Raw genomic sequence first — 14,420 nt, 5'->3', positions numbered from 1 at the left:
GACAGATATCTATAGAACTTTACACCCTAAGACCATGAAACATACATTTTTATCACCCTGTCATGGAACTTTTTCAAAGATTGACCATATGATAGGGCACAAATCAAACCTTTATGGATTCAAAGTCATAGAAACTATATCCAGTATCTTTTCTGACCATGATGGAATTAAACTGGACATTAATTTCAGGAAAAATATCCTCAAAAAATACACAAATACATGAAAAACTTAATAATCTATTCCTGAATGACTTCTCAACTATCGAAGATATTAAGTCTGAAATCAAAAGATTTATGGAAACAAATGATAATGAGTACACAAGCTTCAGAATCTATGGGACACCTCAAAAACAGTCATTAAGGGAAATTCATAGCAATTAGTGCACATAAGAAAGAGATGGAAAGGTGGCAAATAGACAACCTAACATCATGCCTCAGGGAATTGGAAAAGCAACAACCAAAAAGAAAAAAAAAAGCCAGGTCAAAAGAAATAATAAATACTTGAGCAGAAATAAATGAAATAGAAAAGAAAGTAATTATAAAAAAAATAAATGGAAGCAAGAGCTGGTTCTTTGAAAAGATTAACAAGACTGACGCATCATTCATTAGCTAGACTGATTTTAAGAAAAAGAGATAAAGAAGCCAGATAAATCAAATATGTAATGAACCAGGCAATATTACAACAGACACAAGAGAAATACAAAACATCATTAAAGAATTCTATGACTAACTACATGCCAACAAACAAGAGAACATGAAGGAGATGGACAAATTTCTGGATGCATATAATCTACCAAGATTGAATCAGGAGGACACAAAAGGCCTGAATAGACCCATAACAAGCCATGAGATTAAATGAGTAAGAAATAATCTCCCAAGAAAGAAAAACCCGGGTCCTGATGGCTTCATTTCTAAATTCTATAAAACTTTTAAAGAAGAGTTAACCCCATTCTACTCACATTATTTCTAAAGATCCAAAAGGAAAGAATCCTCTCAAATTCATTTATGAAGCCTCCATCATCCTCATTCCCAAAACAAAGACATGACAAAAAAGGAAAACTACAGACCAATATCTCTGATGAATATATATGCAAAAGTTCTCAACAAGATACTTGTGAATTGTATACAACAACTTATAAAAAAGATTATTCATCACAACCAGATAGGTTTTATTCCACATATGCAAAGGTGGTTCAACATACGCAAAACCATAAACATAAAACACCATATTAGCAGAAAGAAAGATTAAAAAGACATAATCATTTCTTTACATATAAATATCTTTACATATAATAAAGCCTCAAAAGTTGAAACCCATTGGGAACCAGCAGTTAGCATATGGCTATGTCACTGGATTCCCACGTAGTCGACCGCAGTTCGTGTCCCGGACCCGGTGGCTTAAAAAAACTCACGCCGGGCGCGTGTGCGTGCGTGCCCAAGATCCCGAGAGGAGAATGGAGGAGAGGGGATTGCGGCGTGACCATCCCTCCTGGGGGGTGATTTCTCGCTTTCTGTCTCTATGTCTCTCTCTGTCTGGCAAGCGCACGCGCCCTACAGTGAAAGTCTCAAAAAAAAAAAAAAAGTTGAAACCCATTAATTTGACTTGAAATTGAAAACAAGGGAGACCAGCACTTGGCGTAATGGCTATGTTGCTAGAATCCCATGTAGTCAACCACAGTTCGAGTCCTGGACCCAATGGCTTAAACTCACACTGGGCACATCTGCGTGCGTGCCCAAGATCCTGAGAGGACAATGGAGAAGGGATTGTGGCGTGGCCATCCCCCCTGGGGGGTGAGTTCTCCATTTCTGTCTCCCTGTCTCTGTCTGTCTTTCTGGTGAGAGCACACGCCCTATAGCAAAAAACCTCTCCAAAAAAAAAAACCCTGAAAACAAGGGGACCAGCAGATGGCATTATGGTTATATCACTGGACTCACATGTAGTTAACCACAGTTCTAGTTCTGGACCCAGCAGCTTAAATTCAAGTGGGGTGCGTTTGCATGTGTGCCAAAGATCCCAAGAGGAGAATGGAGGAGAAGGATTGTGCCAAGGTCATCCCCCCAGGGGAGTGATTTCTTGCTTTTTGTCTCTCTGATTCCATCTGTCTTTTCAACAAGTGCACGTGCCCTACAGCAAAAATCCATCAAAAAATTGAAAACAAAAATATCTAAGAAATAATTAACCTACCTAAGAGACACTGTAAAGTGTCCATTTATATAACCACTTGATTTACTAATTATAATCATAATTTGGTAACACCTAGTCAATTCTACTGTATGCTCAATACTACATTCCTTTGAGAATATAGTTCAGACTACTTTCTTCCTCCTGGTTTGTGTGGGTGAGAGAAAATTTGCAGTAACATCAATACAGTTTGAATACCCCAGTCTGAAAATCTGAAATCCAAAATCTGAAACCTTTTGAGTTACCAGCATGATGCTACAATTGGAAAATTCCACACCTGACCTCTGATGGTTCAGTATATACAAATTTTGATTCATGTACAAAAATCATTTATAATATGACATAAAATTAGCTCCAGGATAAATGCATAAGGCTTATATGTAACATGAATGAATTTTGTATTTATACTTAGTGCCCCATCCCTAAGATACCTCATTATGTCTATATAAATACTCCAAAATCAAAAAAACGTCTGAAATCCAAAAACACTTCCGAATCCAAGCATTTCAGATATGGAATACTCAAACTGTCCCAGTAAAAATGAAACGACCCCTTCGTCAGAAACATGCTAAGTGTATGGTACTTACGACAGCCTGCCTCGTCAGAGTTGTCATTGCAGTCAAAAACACCATCACAACGATACATGTTGTTAATGCAGCCTTCCCCATTGGCACACTTAAATTGAGAAGCAGTGCAATTATACACTAAAAATTAAAGAAAAAAGTCACCAAAAATTAACTCAGAGAGAAAATGACTAAACGCCGAGATGTTTCTAAATATCAGGAATAAAAATAAGGCAAACTACTTACCACAGCCAGCCTCGTCAGATCCATCTGCACAGTCCTTGTCCCCATCACACACATACAATGGGTCAATGCATCGATGATCAGAGCACTGAAACTGACTAGGTCGGCAGGTCCCTGATTCTAATGTCATCCAAAAACAAAACCAAGTAAGTTTATTTCTTGACCAAAGTGTATCAGAGTCATACTGGAAAATGCTAAATAACTATGTAAGTCATCTCAGTTGTTACATGGATTGAAAATTCTTCCCCACCTGATCCTATAGCAACAGTGTGCAGATGCATCATGATGACTGGATTTAATACAAAGTCTAAATAGGGTAATTCTATAAATCAGGGGCCTGCCTTGCTGTTAAGATATAGCTTTGAGAGACCAGCAGATGGCATAGTAGTTACATTGCTGGACTTCCCTGTAGTCAACCACGGTTTGAGTCCAAGACCCGGCTGCTTAAAACTGATGCTGAGTGCATATGTGTGCATGCCCAGAATCCCAAGATGCGAATGGAATAGAAAGGATTCTGAAGTGGCCATCCCTCCAGAAGGTGATTTCTTGCTTTCTGTCTCTCTATCTCTCTGTGTCTCTTTGGTGAGTGCACATGCCTTATATTAAAAAATCTCTCTCAAAAAAAAAAAAAAAAAAAACCTTTGGAATTTTGGAATTCAGTGTGCTGGCTGGCCCAATATCAACATGAAGTTATATTACATATAAATTGGGAAAACAAAAGGCATCTTAAAACTCATCCATTCCAGAAAAAAAGAGACTTCCCTCCTCAGCAACCAAGTCTGGAACTAAGTACAAGAAACTTTGCTCTGCCTTAAACTATTATTAAAGACATGAAAATAAACAACACCCTAAAGAAAGAAATCAGAACTGACCAGATAAAAATCAACTGGGTGAGACTAAAGGAAATTTAAACTTTCTGTGCTCCTTTATTCTGTTATCTTTCTGCTTGTCTCAAACGTAAAGAAAAACTAATAGCCAAATGTCTGGCTAAGTATATATGATTTAAAGAAGAAAAGAAAACAAACTATTTAAGTATCTGAATGGTTAGTTGAGGGGGTTTTGTTTTTCCTGTTTCTATCTGGATGTGTGGCATCAGAGACCATCAGTGTTTTGCTTCCATAGAACTCTGTATCTGTGGCGGCCCCAAGCTTCTCATGTGCCTTTGTTCTTACAGTTTAGGGATACAGAGATTGATAGATGGAAAAGGTCTCCTAAGATGCAAAAGTTGCCATCATGAGAACTGAGCTTTAGAGGAAAAAGTGCAAAGCCTATTGACTGTTCCGTTGACTATGGCAACTAACCAAGAGAAACCATTTCAAAACTTACTGCAGTTCTTTTCATCAGATCCATCCCCACAATCATTGTCCGTGTCACAGACCCAGTCTCTTGAGATGCACACATTATTATCACAGGTAAAGTAGGATTCAGCGCAAGAAGCAGGTGCACGGGTAGGGCAGTTCTGTTCGTCACTCTCATCCATGCAATCGAAGTGGTTGTCACAGCGCCATCTTGCAGGGATACACTGTCCTCCATGGGCACAGGTGAAGGACGAAGATGAACAGGAAGTATCTACAACAGCAACAAACTGGTCATAAAGAGATTTGTTTTTGCAACTTGTAAATGAGTTCTTGCATTGTAGAGGTCTCGTTCTCTTATTTCAGTGGGGGTGTTATCCGAAATAAGGAGAAACATGCATCAAGTGATACCACCATCATCATACTTATTCACTTTTTAACATATATCAGGCACTTTTATAAGAACTATCTTTCTTTATCTTTTGATCCTCACAAAAATATTATAAAGTACATATAATCATCTGCATTTTATAGGTAAGCGTGAGACTTAGGAATATGTCCAAGATTCAAGCTCTAACAGTGTGCCTTGTTTAACCTTTAAGCTATACTTCTTCAAACAACAACTTCAAACACAGTCTATAGAAACCTTGAAACTGTCATATGAAACAGTCAAATGGATAAAACATTCAGGTAATACTTAGAACAAGAAGATAATATGCTGGAAATGAAAATTTTAGAGATTCTGAAAAGTGTACAAGTCAAGACTTCTGTTTTTCAAATCCATCACTCTTCTTTCTCTCCAAGAAGACAGGTTATCATACCATTAACTGCACCTTAATACAGATTGGGATGTCAAATATTCTCTATATTTAAAAAAAAATTATAATGGAATAATTCTGCCTCCCTCTATTATATTTCTTAGGCCTCCACTTTAGAGACTAGATTACTATTAAAAAAATAATAAAATACTGGCCAAGCAGATGATGTGGAGTGTAAGGTGGTTGGGTCCCACATGGCCAACTGCACAGTCTGAGTCCCAGACCCGGCAGTTTGAAAAACACATTAGGTGCACGTGCATGTGTACCCAAAATTCCAAGAGGTGAATGGAAGAGAAGTGATTACAGTGTGGTAATCCTCCCTAAGGAGTGATTTCTCTCTCTCTCTCTCTCTCTCTCTCTCTCTCAAGCAAGCACACATGCCCTATAGCAAAACTGCCCTAATTCACTTCACTCCAAAAGGGAGGTGGGTATGAACATAGTACATAAGAAATTCAAAGACTATGATTACAATAATCTATTCTGTGAAACTATTCTCTCAGATACTAAAGACTATGTCCAGTTTATTTTTATTTGACTTTTTAAGGAACTTGCCAAGATGTAGAGATTCTGCATTGATCTAAATAGTAAATGTCAAAAATAAAATGTTTTAAGATAGTCTAAATCAATCCTAGAAACTATTTGTAACATTATCTATGATAAGAATGAAATTTACTGCTTAGTTTCCTAAAAGCCATTAGAGTACATGTTAAGAATCTGAAATACTAAAAGATATATTTTTCCATGTAAGTAACCCAAACTTTTATTGTTTGTTTATAAAGTCCACCTCTCTCTGCTCCATTCATCCCCCCTTCTCGCCCATCCCCCCATGCATAGCTACTTACTAGATGTCCCACAGAGATGCTCGTCGCTGTTATCATGACAGTCATCGAAGCCATCGCATCGGTAGTGACTGGGCACACATCTACCGTTGTTGCAGGGGAAAGAAAAGGAGCCACACTGTTCCGTGGGTGGTTCACGGGCTGGGTCTCCCTCACATGTCAACTGGTTGGAAGACAGCCTCATGCCATAGGGGCACCCACAGACCCGCTGGAAATTTGGCACTGGGAAGCAGAAGTGACTACAATCGCCATTAGGATGGACGGGTCGATTGCAGTAGTTACTACCTGCAAAAGCAAAGCCCTGAGCTAGTAAGTTATGCCTGCTCCCACACATCCCTACTAGGGTGACCACAGGTTTGATTTGTGAAGAAAATCAAAGAGGAAAGAACATTTTGGGGACTCAGAACAATTTTCAGACTAAAAAGTAGCTTCCACTTGAACATCAACTTGCCAAATATAACATTCCATTTAAAGATGTTTTAAAAAGTGCTAGAATGTGTTTTTCTGAGTGCAATTTTTAGGGTTCACAGAGTTGAACAGAGATTTAAAGTCTTACACTATTAAATTATGTTGGTGACAGGAATATAAAATTATTAACAAGTAGTAAATAAGTACTTCAAGAGAAAAGGAGCCACCATATCAATCATCCACATAAAAATACTTGGTGGACTAGTAGCAGTAGCACACACGGGCTGATGCTGGAGACGCCCAGGTTCATTTCCAGACCTACGCTAAAAAGCCAGGTGCAGCGCTGAATGCCTGCAACCCCACCTACTGGGGAGGCTGAGGGAGGAGGACTGTATTCCTCCCTTTAAAACCACAGCAGAGCTTGGCATTCTCACTCACCGGTCTGTATGCTGCTGTCATATGATTTCACATGCATTACGTTACGGATGCCTCTTCGGATAACTGTCATATCACCGCCATCTCTTTTCCTGACTTGAACAATAGCACCCAGTCGCCAGTCCGTAAAATAGACATGTTCTAAGAAGAAACACATGCGATTAGTATTTTTGCTCACACCTTACTTTATCACTTGGGAAAAATGCAACAGCCTTACACTTCTTGCAAATGTGAAAATCTTCTCCCATCAGTATCTGTAATGTGTCTTTGTAACCATTTCCCGTGACTCTTACTCTCTTGAAATGCTCTTTGGAAGCCTATACTTTAAGAATCCCAGAGTTCAGGTCCAGGCAAGCCTGTGTATAGTTTTATGATGGCATTTAATAGCAATTACGCATAGACTTCCATAGGTAAAAAGGATTATAAAAAGTCTCAGGATTCTTCTGCAGAATTCTTTTGGAGGGCATTTCATAAGGCCTCAAAAAACTGAATTCCTATCTCATCAAAGCACTAACCGACCACTGAATGCTTGTAGGTAAATACTGAACTGTGTGAAGGAAATTGTGAATCATCCGAAAAATTGCTTCCAAGTCCAACATTCCATATCCTATGTCTTAATGAGAATACTTAATATTTTTATGCTCAACTTTTATAGGAAAAGTTGAAAAGTACAGATCTAATTCAAAAAGGAATTCTCAGTATACATTTGGGAATCAATAAAAATATCAACAGCAGTACATAAACATCTACAACTAATGTTAACGTTCCACGATGCTTGGAATGGTGGAAGATTGGCAATTTAAGATTCTGAACAACAAAAATTTAATCATTTTTACTGTAGCCACTCAAGCAGAGGTGTATACATACACATTTCAACAGATTTTGAAAGAAAGAAATCAAGGTGGGTTTTTTTCTTTAACAATAGATTAACTAGAAATCCCAATTAACCAGAAAATGCTTAAAATTTCACAATGTTATCATTAGACCAGTTTTTCCTTATCTGTGACCTAATCAATGACTAAACAGTCACTGAACTGACTAAATCTTATCTCTACTGACTGGCAATCTTAGTCCAACCCAGGAAGGGATCTACATAGACTGAAATCTGGGTAGAGCTAGTCTTTTGGTTAAAAGGTAATTTTTATGGTATTGCCCAATAAAAGAATTTTCCATTAGGAATTCACAATGAAAGGCAGTGTTACAAAAAACTAATTATAATAATTTGGGGAGTGTTACGTTGCTTTCATGGGTATGCATTCAGATTTTTTTCTTACTGATGAATTCAAAAGATACTAAAGCTGCATTTTTATTCACGCCCAAAACATTCCAGCAAGAAGCAAAGAAAATGTAACATTCTTAAAATCTTTTTGTGTGACAGCAAATAGGGTGTATCTGACATCACTAAGGAAAAGGGAGCACATGCATGGGGGGAAGCAAGACTGAGTATTTATAATTGGCTCATATCATCAAAAATCTCACAAGGGTGGGACCAGCAGTTGGTGTAATGACTATGTCACTGGACTACCATGTAGTCAACCGCGGTTTGAGTCCTGGACCTGGTGGCTTAGACTCACATCGGGCACATGTGCTTACATGCCCAAGATCCTGAGAGGAGAGTGGAGGAGACAGGATCGTGGTGTGGCCATTCCTCCTGGGGGGGTGATTTCTCACTTTTTGTTTCTCTGTCTCTGTCTTTCTGGCAAGTACATGCACCCTATAGCAAAAACCTCTCTCCCCCTCCCCCCCAAAAAAAGAGCTAAAAAAAAATCTTACAAGCACATTTTAAAACTATTTTCAAATACCAGATACCATATACTATTCCACAAATAAACACAGTAGGAGAGAATACAAATACATTTACTAACTATTCATTTCACACTCTGTGTATAAGAAAGGCTGTGATTTCTAGTCAGCATCTAGTTTTTAAAAACACTATGCTAATTATTCAAAGTAGGAAGTTTCGACCAGAGACACAAGTAGTGTGTGCATAGGGCCTTTGGTAGCCCCCCTATATAAAACATCTCCCCTCTAACAGGACTAATGATGCTTTGCCAACACAACTAGGGTAGATTTTAAGTCTCACCTCACTCTCTTAGCCTAGTACTCTGTACAGGACACAAGTTACACAACCACTCAGAGACCTGTTTTCAACCCGAAACAAGCAACTCGATTCACAATGGTACACCTGCACCCAAAAGAGCTGGGGGGAGGAAAGCTAAATGCACGCCTGTGATCGCCGTGGGTGCAGTTTCTGAGAATTCCCTGCTCTGAGTGCCTAGAAATTATTTTGAAAGGTTGGTGAAATAAATAATCAAGTCTTGTTATTCTTCATATGCCATATTCTAACACATCTATAAAACAAAGATAATTCATTTACCCAACATTTAGACCACAAAGGTTCAGTCATACAGTGAGTGTACAGTTGATGAACACAGTATATATATCATTGCTTCTTTGTTTTTCCAGAAGGATTTTGGTGATTCTTATAAACACCAGAGAATAATGAAATGTCACAATAGTTTTGGTTTTTGGTTTTTGGTTTTTTTCTTTTTCTTTTTTGTTTGCTCCAATTAAATCACTTTGTTTCCCTTAAAGAAATGACTGAAAAAACACAACTGGAAAAGCAAAGCTAAAAACAGCATTCTGAGTGTTGCACAACAAAATCGACCCCTTACAAGACACAGTAGTAATGCCCATCCATGGATCTACCTATGACAGAGATGTAAAAATCCCATGCATACAAATTGAATAACTGCAAAAGAAAAACAAAAGAAAAAGAAAAAATCTCCAAACAAACGCTGCATATACATCATGTCCCTTTCACACGGCACTTTAGAATGAGGGGGGTTCCGGTAGCCACCAGGCCCCTCCTCAGTAAAGAGATAGGGAATCAAGGATGGGGGGGAAAAAAGCAAAACATACAGGAAACAAGAAATGAAAAATTACTTGTTGACAATAACATGTACGCTGATGTGCTTGATTGAGACAATATACAGTGTACTCTGGATGGAAAATCTCATTTTGTATGCTGTAATGATGTACAGCAAATGAATGTAAATTTCAAAAATATTTTTAAAATAATAAATAAAAATGGAGGGGAAAAAAAAGTAAACCAAGGGCAAAACCTTGCAGACGATTTCCTCACCCAGATGTGAGGGTTTAGCAGTCTCTGATCTTTGCTCCTCGCTGCTGAAGTCCTTTGTACCTGCGCAAGCAATCTCCACCTCCCGCTAGCGCTCGCAGCTGCCATGGGTGTTAGAACAGACTCAAGCAAAGAATTCCCATAAGATCTTTCTTATGTAAATAAATACCATAATTTTAGGGTGGGTAGCCGTCTCTTGTCTACTGGGAAATCATTTTTCAAACTTGGGCATAAGAAGAAACCTTAAACAATTTGCATAAACAGTTGAGAGTAACCAAGATTATTTGGAATAAATGCAAGTAACTTATTTTGACAGTGGCAGATTCAATCGCTACTGAAGACAGATATTTTGGGGGTAAAAAGACATGAGTCAGGATTTGCTGTACAAGATGCTAGAAGGCACAGAACGACCCTCACAGTTCAGTTTTTGCATTTTCGTTTTCTTGTGATTCCCTTGTTCAACCAAGCACCAGAGGGGATTTCTAAGCACTCAAGCACTTAGGGTTTGAACTGCTCTATAAATCAGTAAAAACCTCAGTTAACTGGGGGATAAAAAGAAAAGGGAAGATTTTTGACAAAGCACAGTTCTAAATAGATGTTTAAATGGACAAACGAAACAAAAACAAAGAAAAAGTGATATAATGCTGTGTTTTGTTCCAATGCTGCAGCCTCAGTCCCAAAAGGGAAAGGAACGATGTTGGCCGAGCTGACTGGTCAAGTGGCTCATGTTCCCAGGAGGCCAAGGGTGTGCCCGGCCACCGTGGTAGCTGCCTGACGCAGGTCAGCACCTCGCGGTGGAGGCAGAGGGCAGAACCTGGGGGCACAAGCCAGCCGAGGGCTGTCTCTGTCTTCTCTCGGACAGCGTCCGCCTGGCCCCGGCCTTGCCGGTGCCCACGGGATGGTGGTGGTGCTGGCGGCAAGGCAGAGCTTTGGGGAAGTGAGGCGGGCAGTGTTTGGGCTCATCTCGCATGCAGCACTCTCCCGATTCTTCCTGGCAGCAGCAGGAAGACTTGGGTCTTTGTTGCTGAAAAAATAGACTCTGAAGAAAAAGCCTTGCTGTCCTCATGCAGCCGAGGGCACAGATGAGCTGTGATGGCTTCCCAGGCGGGGCAGGCGCGGTGGCGGCCACATCCACTCCTTACCGGGTCTTCGGATGGAGACATGCATTGGGGCTTTTAAAAGCTAAGTCCACAATAGTTACTACACACAACTGATGCTGGTTTATTCTTGAAAATGATGAAAACAGTAATTTACTATTTCCTTGTGTGCTGCTATATAACGACGTACTTGAGATGTTGAATTGTACAATACATGTATCAATAATCCACAAAATTTTATACCCATGTAATTTGACAATGTTACCTACATGTCTCCAAAACAAAAAATACACTCTAAAAGTGAAATAGTCCATCAACAAACCAAATGATTCCTCTCTATATAATAGCACCATTTAAGTTTTTTCTGTTTTAAGGTGACCAGCTTTTCTGGCATTGTGAAAATTGGCAGATGAGGTTAAATTATTGTTACAGCTTGCAAAATACAAAACAATACATACTTTTATTACTTCAAAACGTACCTCCAAAGACAGTGAGTCCAAAGGGATGTGTCATCTGCTGTATATGATCGAGTTTTCTTCTGTCTACACCATCGAAGGTGCTGTGCTCAATTTTATTAAAAAAGGCATCGACCCAGTACAATCGTAAAGCACTAAAATAGGAAAATAGTTATCTGTTATTCAGAACCTAGCAGAGCACTCTTCACTGAGGGTATTCAGAGACAGTATGCTTAATTGACAAGTTTATAAAACAAAGTCTTTAAAATTTAAATATGAGACCAGCAGATGGCATAATGACTATGCCACTGGACTCCTCTGTAATGGACCACAGTTCGAATCTCAGACCCAGTGGCTTAAACTCATGCCGGGCACATGTGTGTGCATGCCCAAGATCCCGAGAGGAGAATGGAGAAGGGATCCGTCGGGTTTAGCAGATAGAGCATACAAGTGATCTAATTCTCAATCAAAAGTTCAGTTATTGATATGTCACCATCCCCCCTGGGGGGTGATTTCTTGCTCTCTGTCTCTCTGTCTCTCTTGGTCTTTCTGGCAAGCGCACGTGCCCTATAGCAAAAACCTCTCCAAAAAAATTTTTTTTAAATATATTCATTACAAATTTAACAGCTTTCTGCCATTCAAAGACATGCGGCTATTTTCATAAAGAGGCTTTCAATTAACTTAGGAAACTTAAATTTTTGCTACCTTTAATTTAGGAATTGAATTTTTCTCATTGTGAAATCAACAAGTTAAGAAAACTACTGGTAGTTGGGGGCAGCAGGTGATGTGGCGTCTAGGGGCGCTGGATTCCCACATGGCTAACCACGGTTTGAGTCCTGGATCTGGTGGCTTGCTTTCTCGCTTTCCCTCTCTCTCTCTCTTTCACTCTGTCCCTCTCTGGTCAAATTAAAGTAAATAAATAAATAAAGTTAAATAAAATAATTCTTAAAAAAAGAAAGAAAGAAAACTACTGGTAGGAATCTACATTTAAAAAGTTATATGCATTTTTTCTCCCTTTTGCTCTTCCATAAACTACATTGACATTTCATATCTATAAACTTATTTACTCTAATTCATTTCCTATATTTCTAGATAGATTATCAGTTTCTTGAGAACTGAATCTTATACTTTAAAGAGTCTCCCAAAGTACATATAAGCAAATGCATGTTTGTTGATTAACCTCAAAGAGTTTCTATCCTCAAGATGCCCCCTGTAAGAAATTACACTAGATCTGCATTTCATGGAATCCCTATCGAACTTCTAATGCAGTTTGAGACTTACTTTCTCCATCTTGACCTTCCACTAAGTCCTACCATTCTAGCGATTTATGCACAAATACATTAGCTTCATTCATCCCAGCAGCAGCTGATCAACTAGGTTTGCGTTCTTTGTGTTCTTGTATCATTCAACATTGCTCTCCTATTGCTGATTAGTGATTTAAAAATTTCTGAGGGCAAGCAGTAATTGCCCTTACTCTATCATATTACCCACTTAGGCCTGATGTGTTGCCCAGAAAGTAGAAACTCAGTAATTCATGGTGATTCCTACTGACCTCCAATCAATGGCCAATCCATTGGGCCATCCAAGAGTAGTGTTCACGATAGGCAATAGGTGAGACCCATCACTCCATGCTCTCATAATTTTAGCAGGACGGAACCAGTCAGTGAAGAATATATACCTAGAAAATAAAGTAATAAATCAAACATTGAGACAAGCCACATGACTTAGAGAATTAGCAAAAATGGATATTCCCTAGGGACTTGTAGCAATTAATTTCATTTCCTACATATGTCAATGGCCACTGGGTTTAGCAGATACAGCGTACAACTGATCGAATTCTCGATCAAAAGTTCAGTTATCGATATGTCACCAAAATCGCAAATACAAATGGCATAAAAATGGACATCCAGAGCAGAGATCTTCTGTCCTAGACTTTAGGACAAAAAACTACTGTCACCCAATTTATTAATTAAAGACACATTCACATTGCATATTAAATATTGTTAAAATTATAAATCACAGATGAGAAGACAGTATTCTCTCACTCTGGATTAAATATCCAGGATCCTTTACATCACTCTACTCATTACTTTACAAGGAATTGATTAGTTTACAGAAGACAATTTCATCTTGGATGAAGAAAACATCCACATTAAGATAATTCTTCAACAATCTTACCCAAGGTATCCTTTCTATTCTAAGTAGTGGCAAAAAGCTAAGTCTAAGGAAAGAAAAATCCTTTATCCTGAAATATCATTTGCATGAAGCAGTCATTAAGAAAGGAACTTAACCGAAGTCTTTGGCATTTGGTTTTGAAAAGCTGTTAAGACCAATTCATTAGAAAATCAATTGTTGGGACCAGTAGATAGCATAATGGTTAAATTGCAAGACTCACACATGGTCAACCATGGTTCATGTCCCAGATCTGGCAGCTTGAAACTTACACTTGCATGTGCATGCATGCCTAAAATTCTAAGAGGAGAATGGAGGAGACAGGATTGTGTTGTGGCCATTTCCCCTGGGCAGGAAGGTGATTTCTCACTTTCTGTCTCTCATCTCTCTCTCTCTCTTTCTGGCAAGTGCACACTCCCTATGGCAAAAATCTCTTTTAAAAAAATCAATTGTTGGGTCCAGTAGGTGGCATAGTGCTTAAGGTGCTAGACTCCTACATGGTCAGCTGTGGTTCGGGTCCCAGACCCTGCGGCTCAAAACTCATTCTGGGCATGTGTACATGTGTGCCCCAAATCCTGAGAGCAGAATGGAGGAGAATGGATTGCATCATGGCCATCTCCGCTGGGGGGTGGCTTCTCACTTTCTCTCTTTCTGTATCTCTGTGTCTCTAGTGAGCACACACACCTTACAGCAAAATCCCTCTAAAAATATATATAATAATAATTTTTTTTAATTTTTAAAAAGAAAATCAATTGTTTAATTTTTCATGGGG

General features: G+C 38.9%; 1 protein-coding gene across 1 annotated transcript in view; it reads right to left on the bottom strand.

Annotated features, from left to right (window-relative positions):
* The window catches only part of LRP2 (LDL receptor related protein 2), a 241,297-nt gene that overhangs the window by 128,911 nt on the left and 97,966 nt on the right, over window positions 1-14,420 (bottom strand). Inside the window, exons 18-24 of the mRNA XM_014589797.1 lie at window positions 13,029-13,154; window positions 11,501-11,631; window positions 6,786-6,923; window positions 5,943-6,224; window positions 4,314-4,556; window positions 2,991-3,107; window positions 2,769-2,885 (exon numbers count right to left, since the gene is read on the bottom strand). Coding sequence (XP_014445283.1) covers window positions 2,769-2,885; window positions 2,991-3,107; window positions 4,314-4,556; window positions 5,943-6,224; window positions 6,786-6,923; window positions 11,501-11,631; window positions 13,029-13,154 — 1,154 coding nt within the window. The remainder of the gene's footprint in view (window positions 1-2,768; window positions 2,886-2,990; window positions 3,108-4,313; window positions 4,557-5,942; window positions 6,225-6,785; window positions 6,924-11,500; window positions 11,632-13,028; window positions 13,155-14,420) is intronic.

The sequence above is a fragment of the Tupaia chinensis genome, unplaced genomic scaffold, assembly GCF_000334495.1.
Source record: "Tupaia chinensis unplaced genomic scaffold, TupChi_1.0 Scaffold000381_1, whole genome shotgun sequence".
NCBI classification, from domain to species: domain Eukaryota; kingdom Metazoa; phylum Chordata; class Mammalia; order Scandentia; family Tupaiidae; genus Tupaia; species Tupaia belangeri.
The sequence above is the reverse complement of the archived record's forward strand: the minus strand, read 5'-3'. Positions and strand labels throughout refer to the sequence as shown.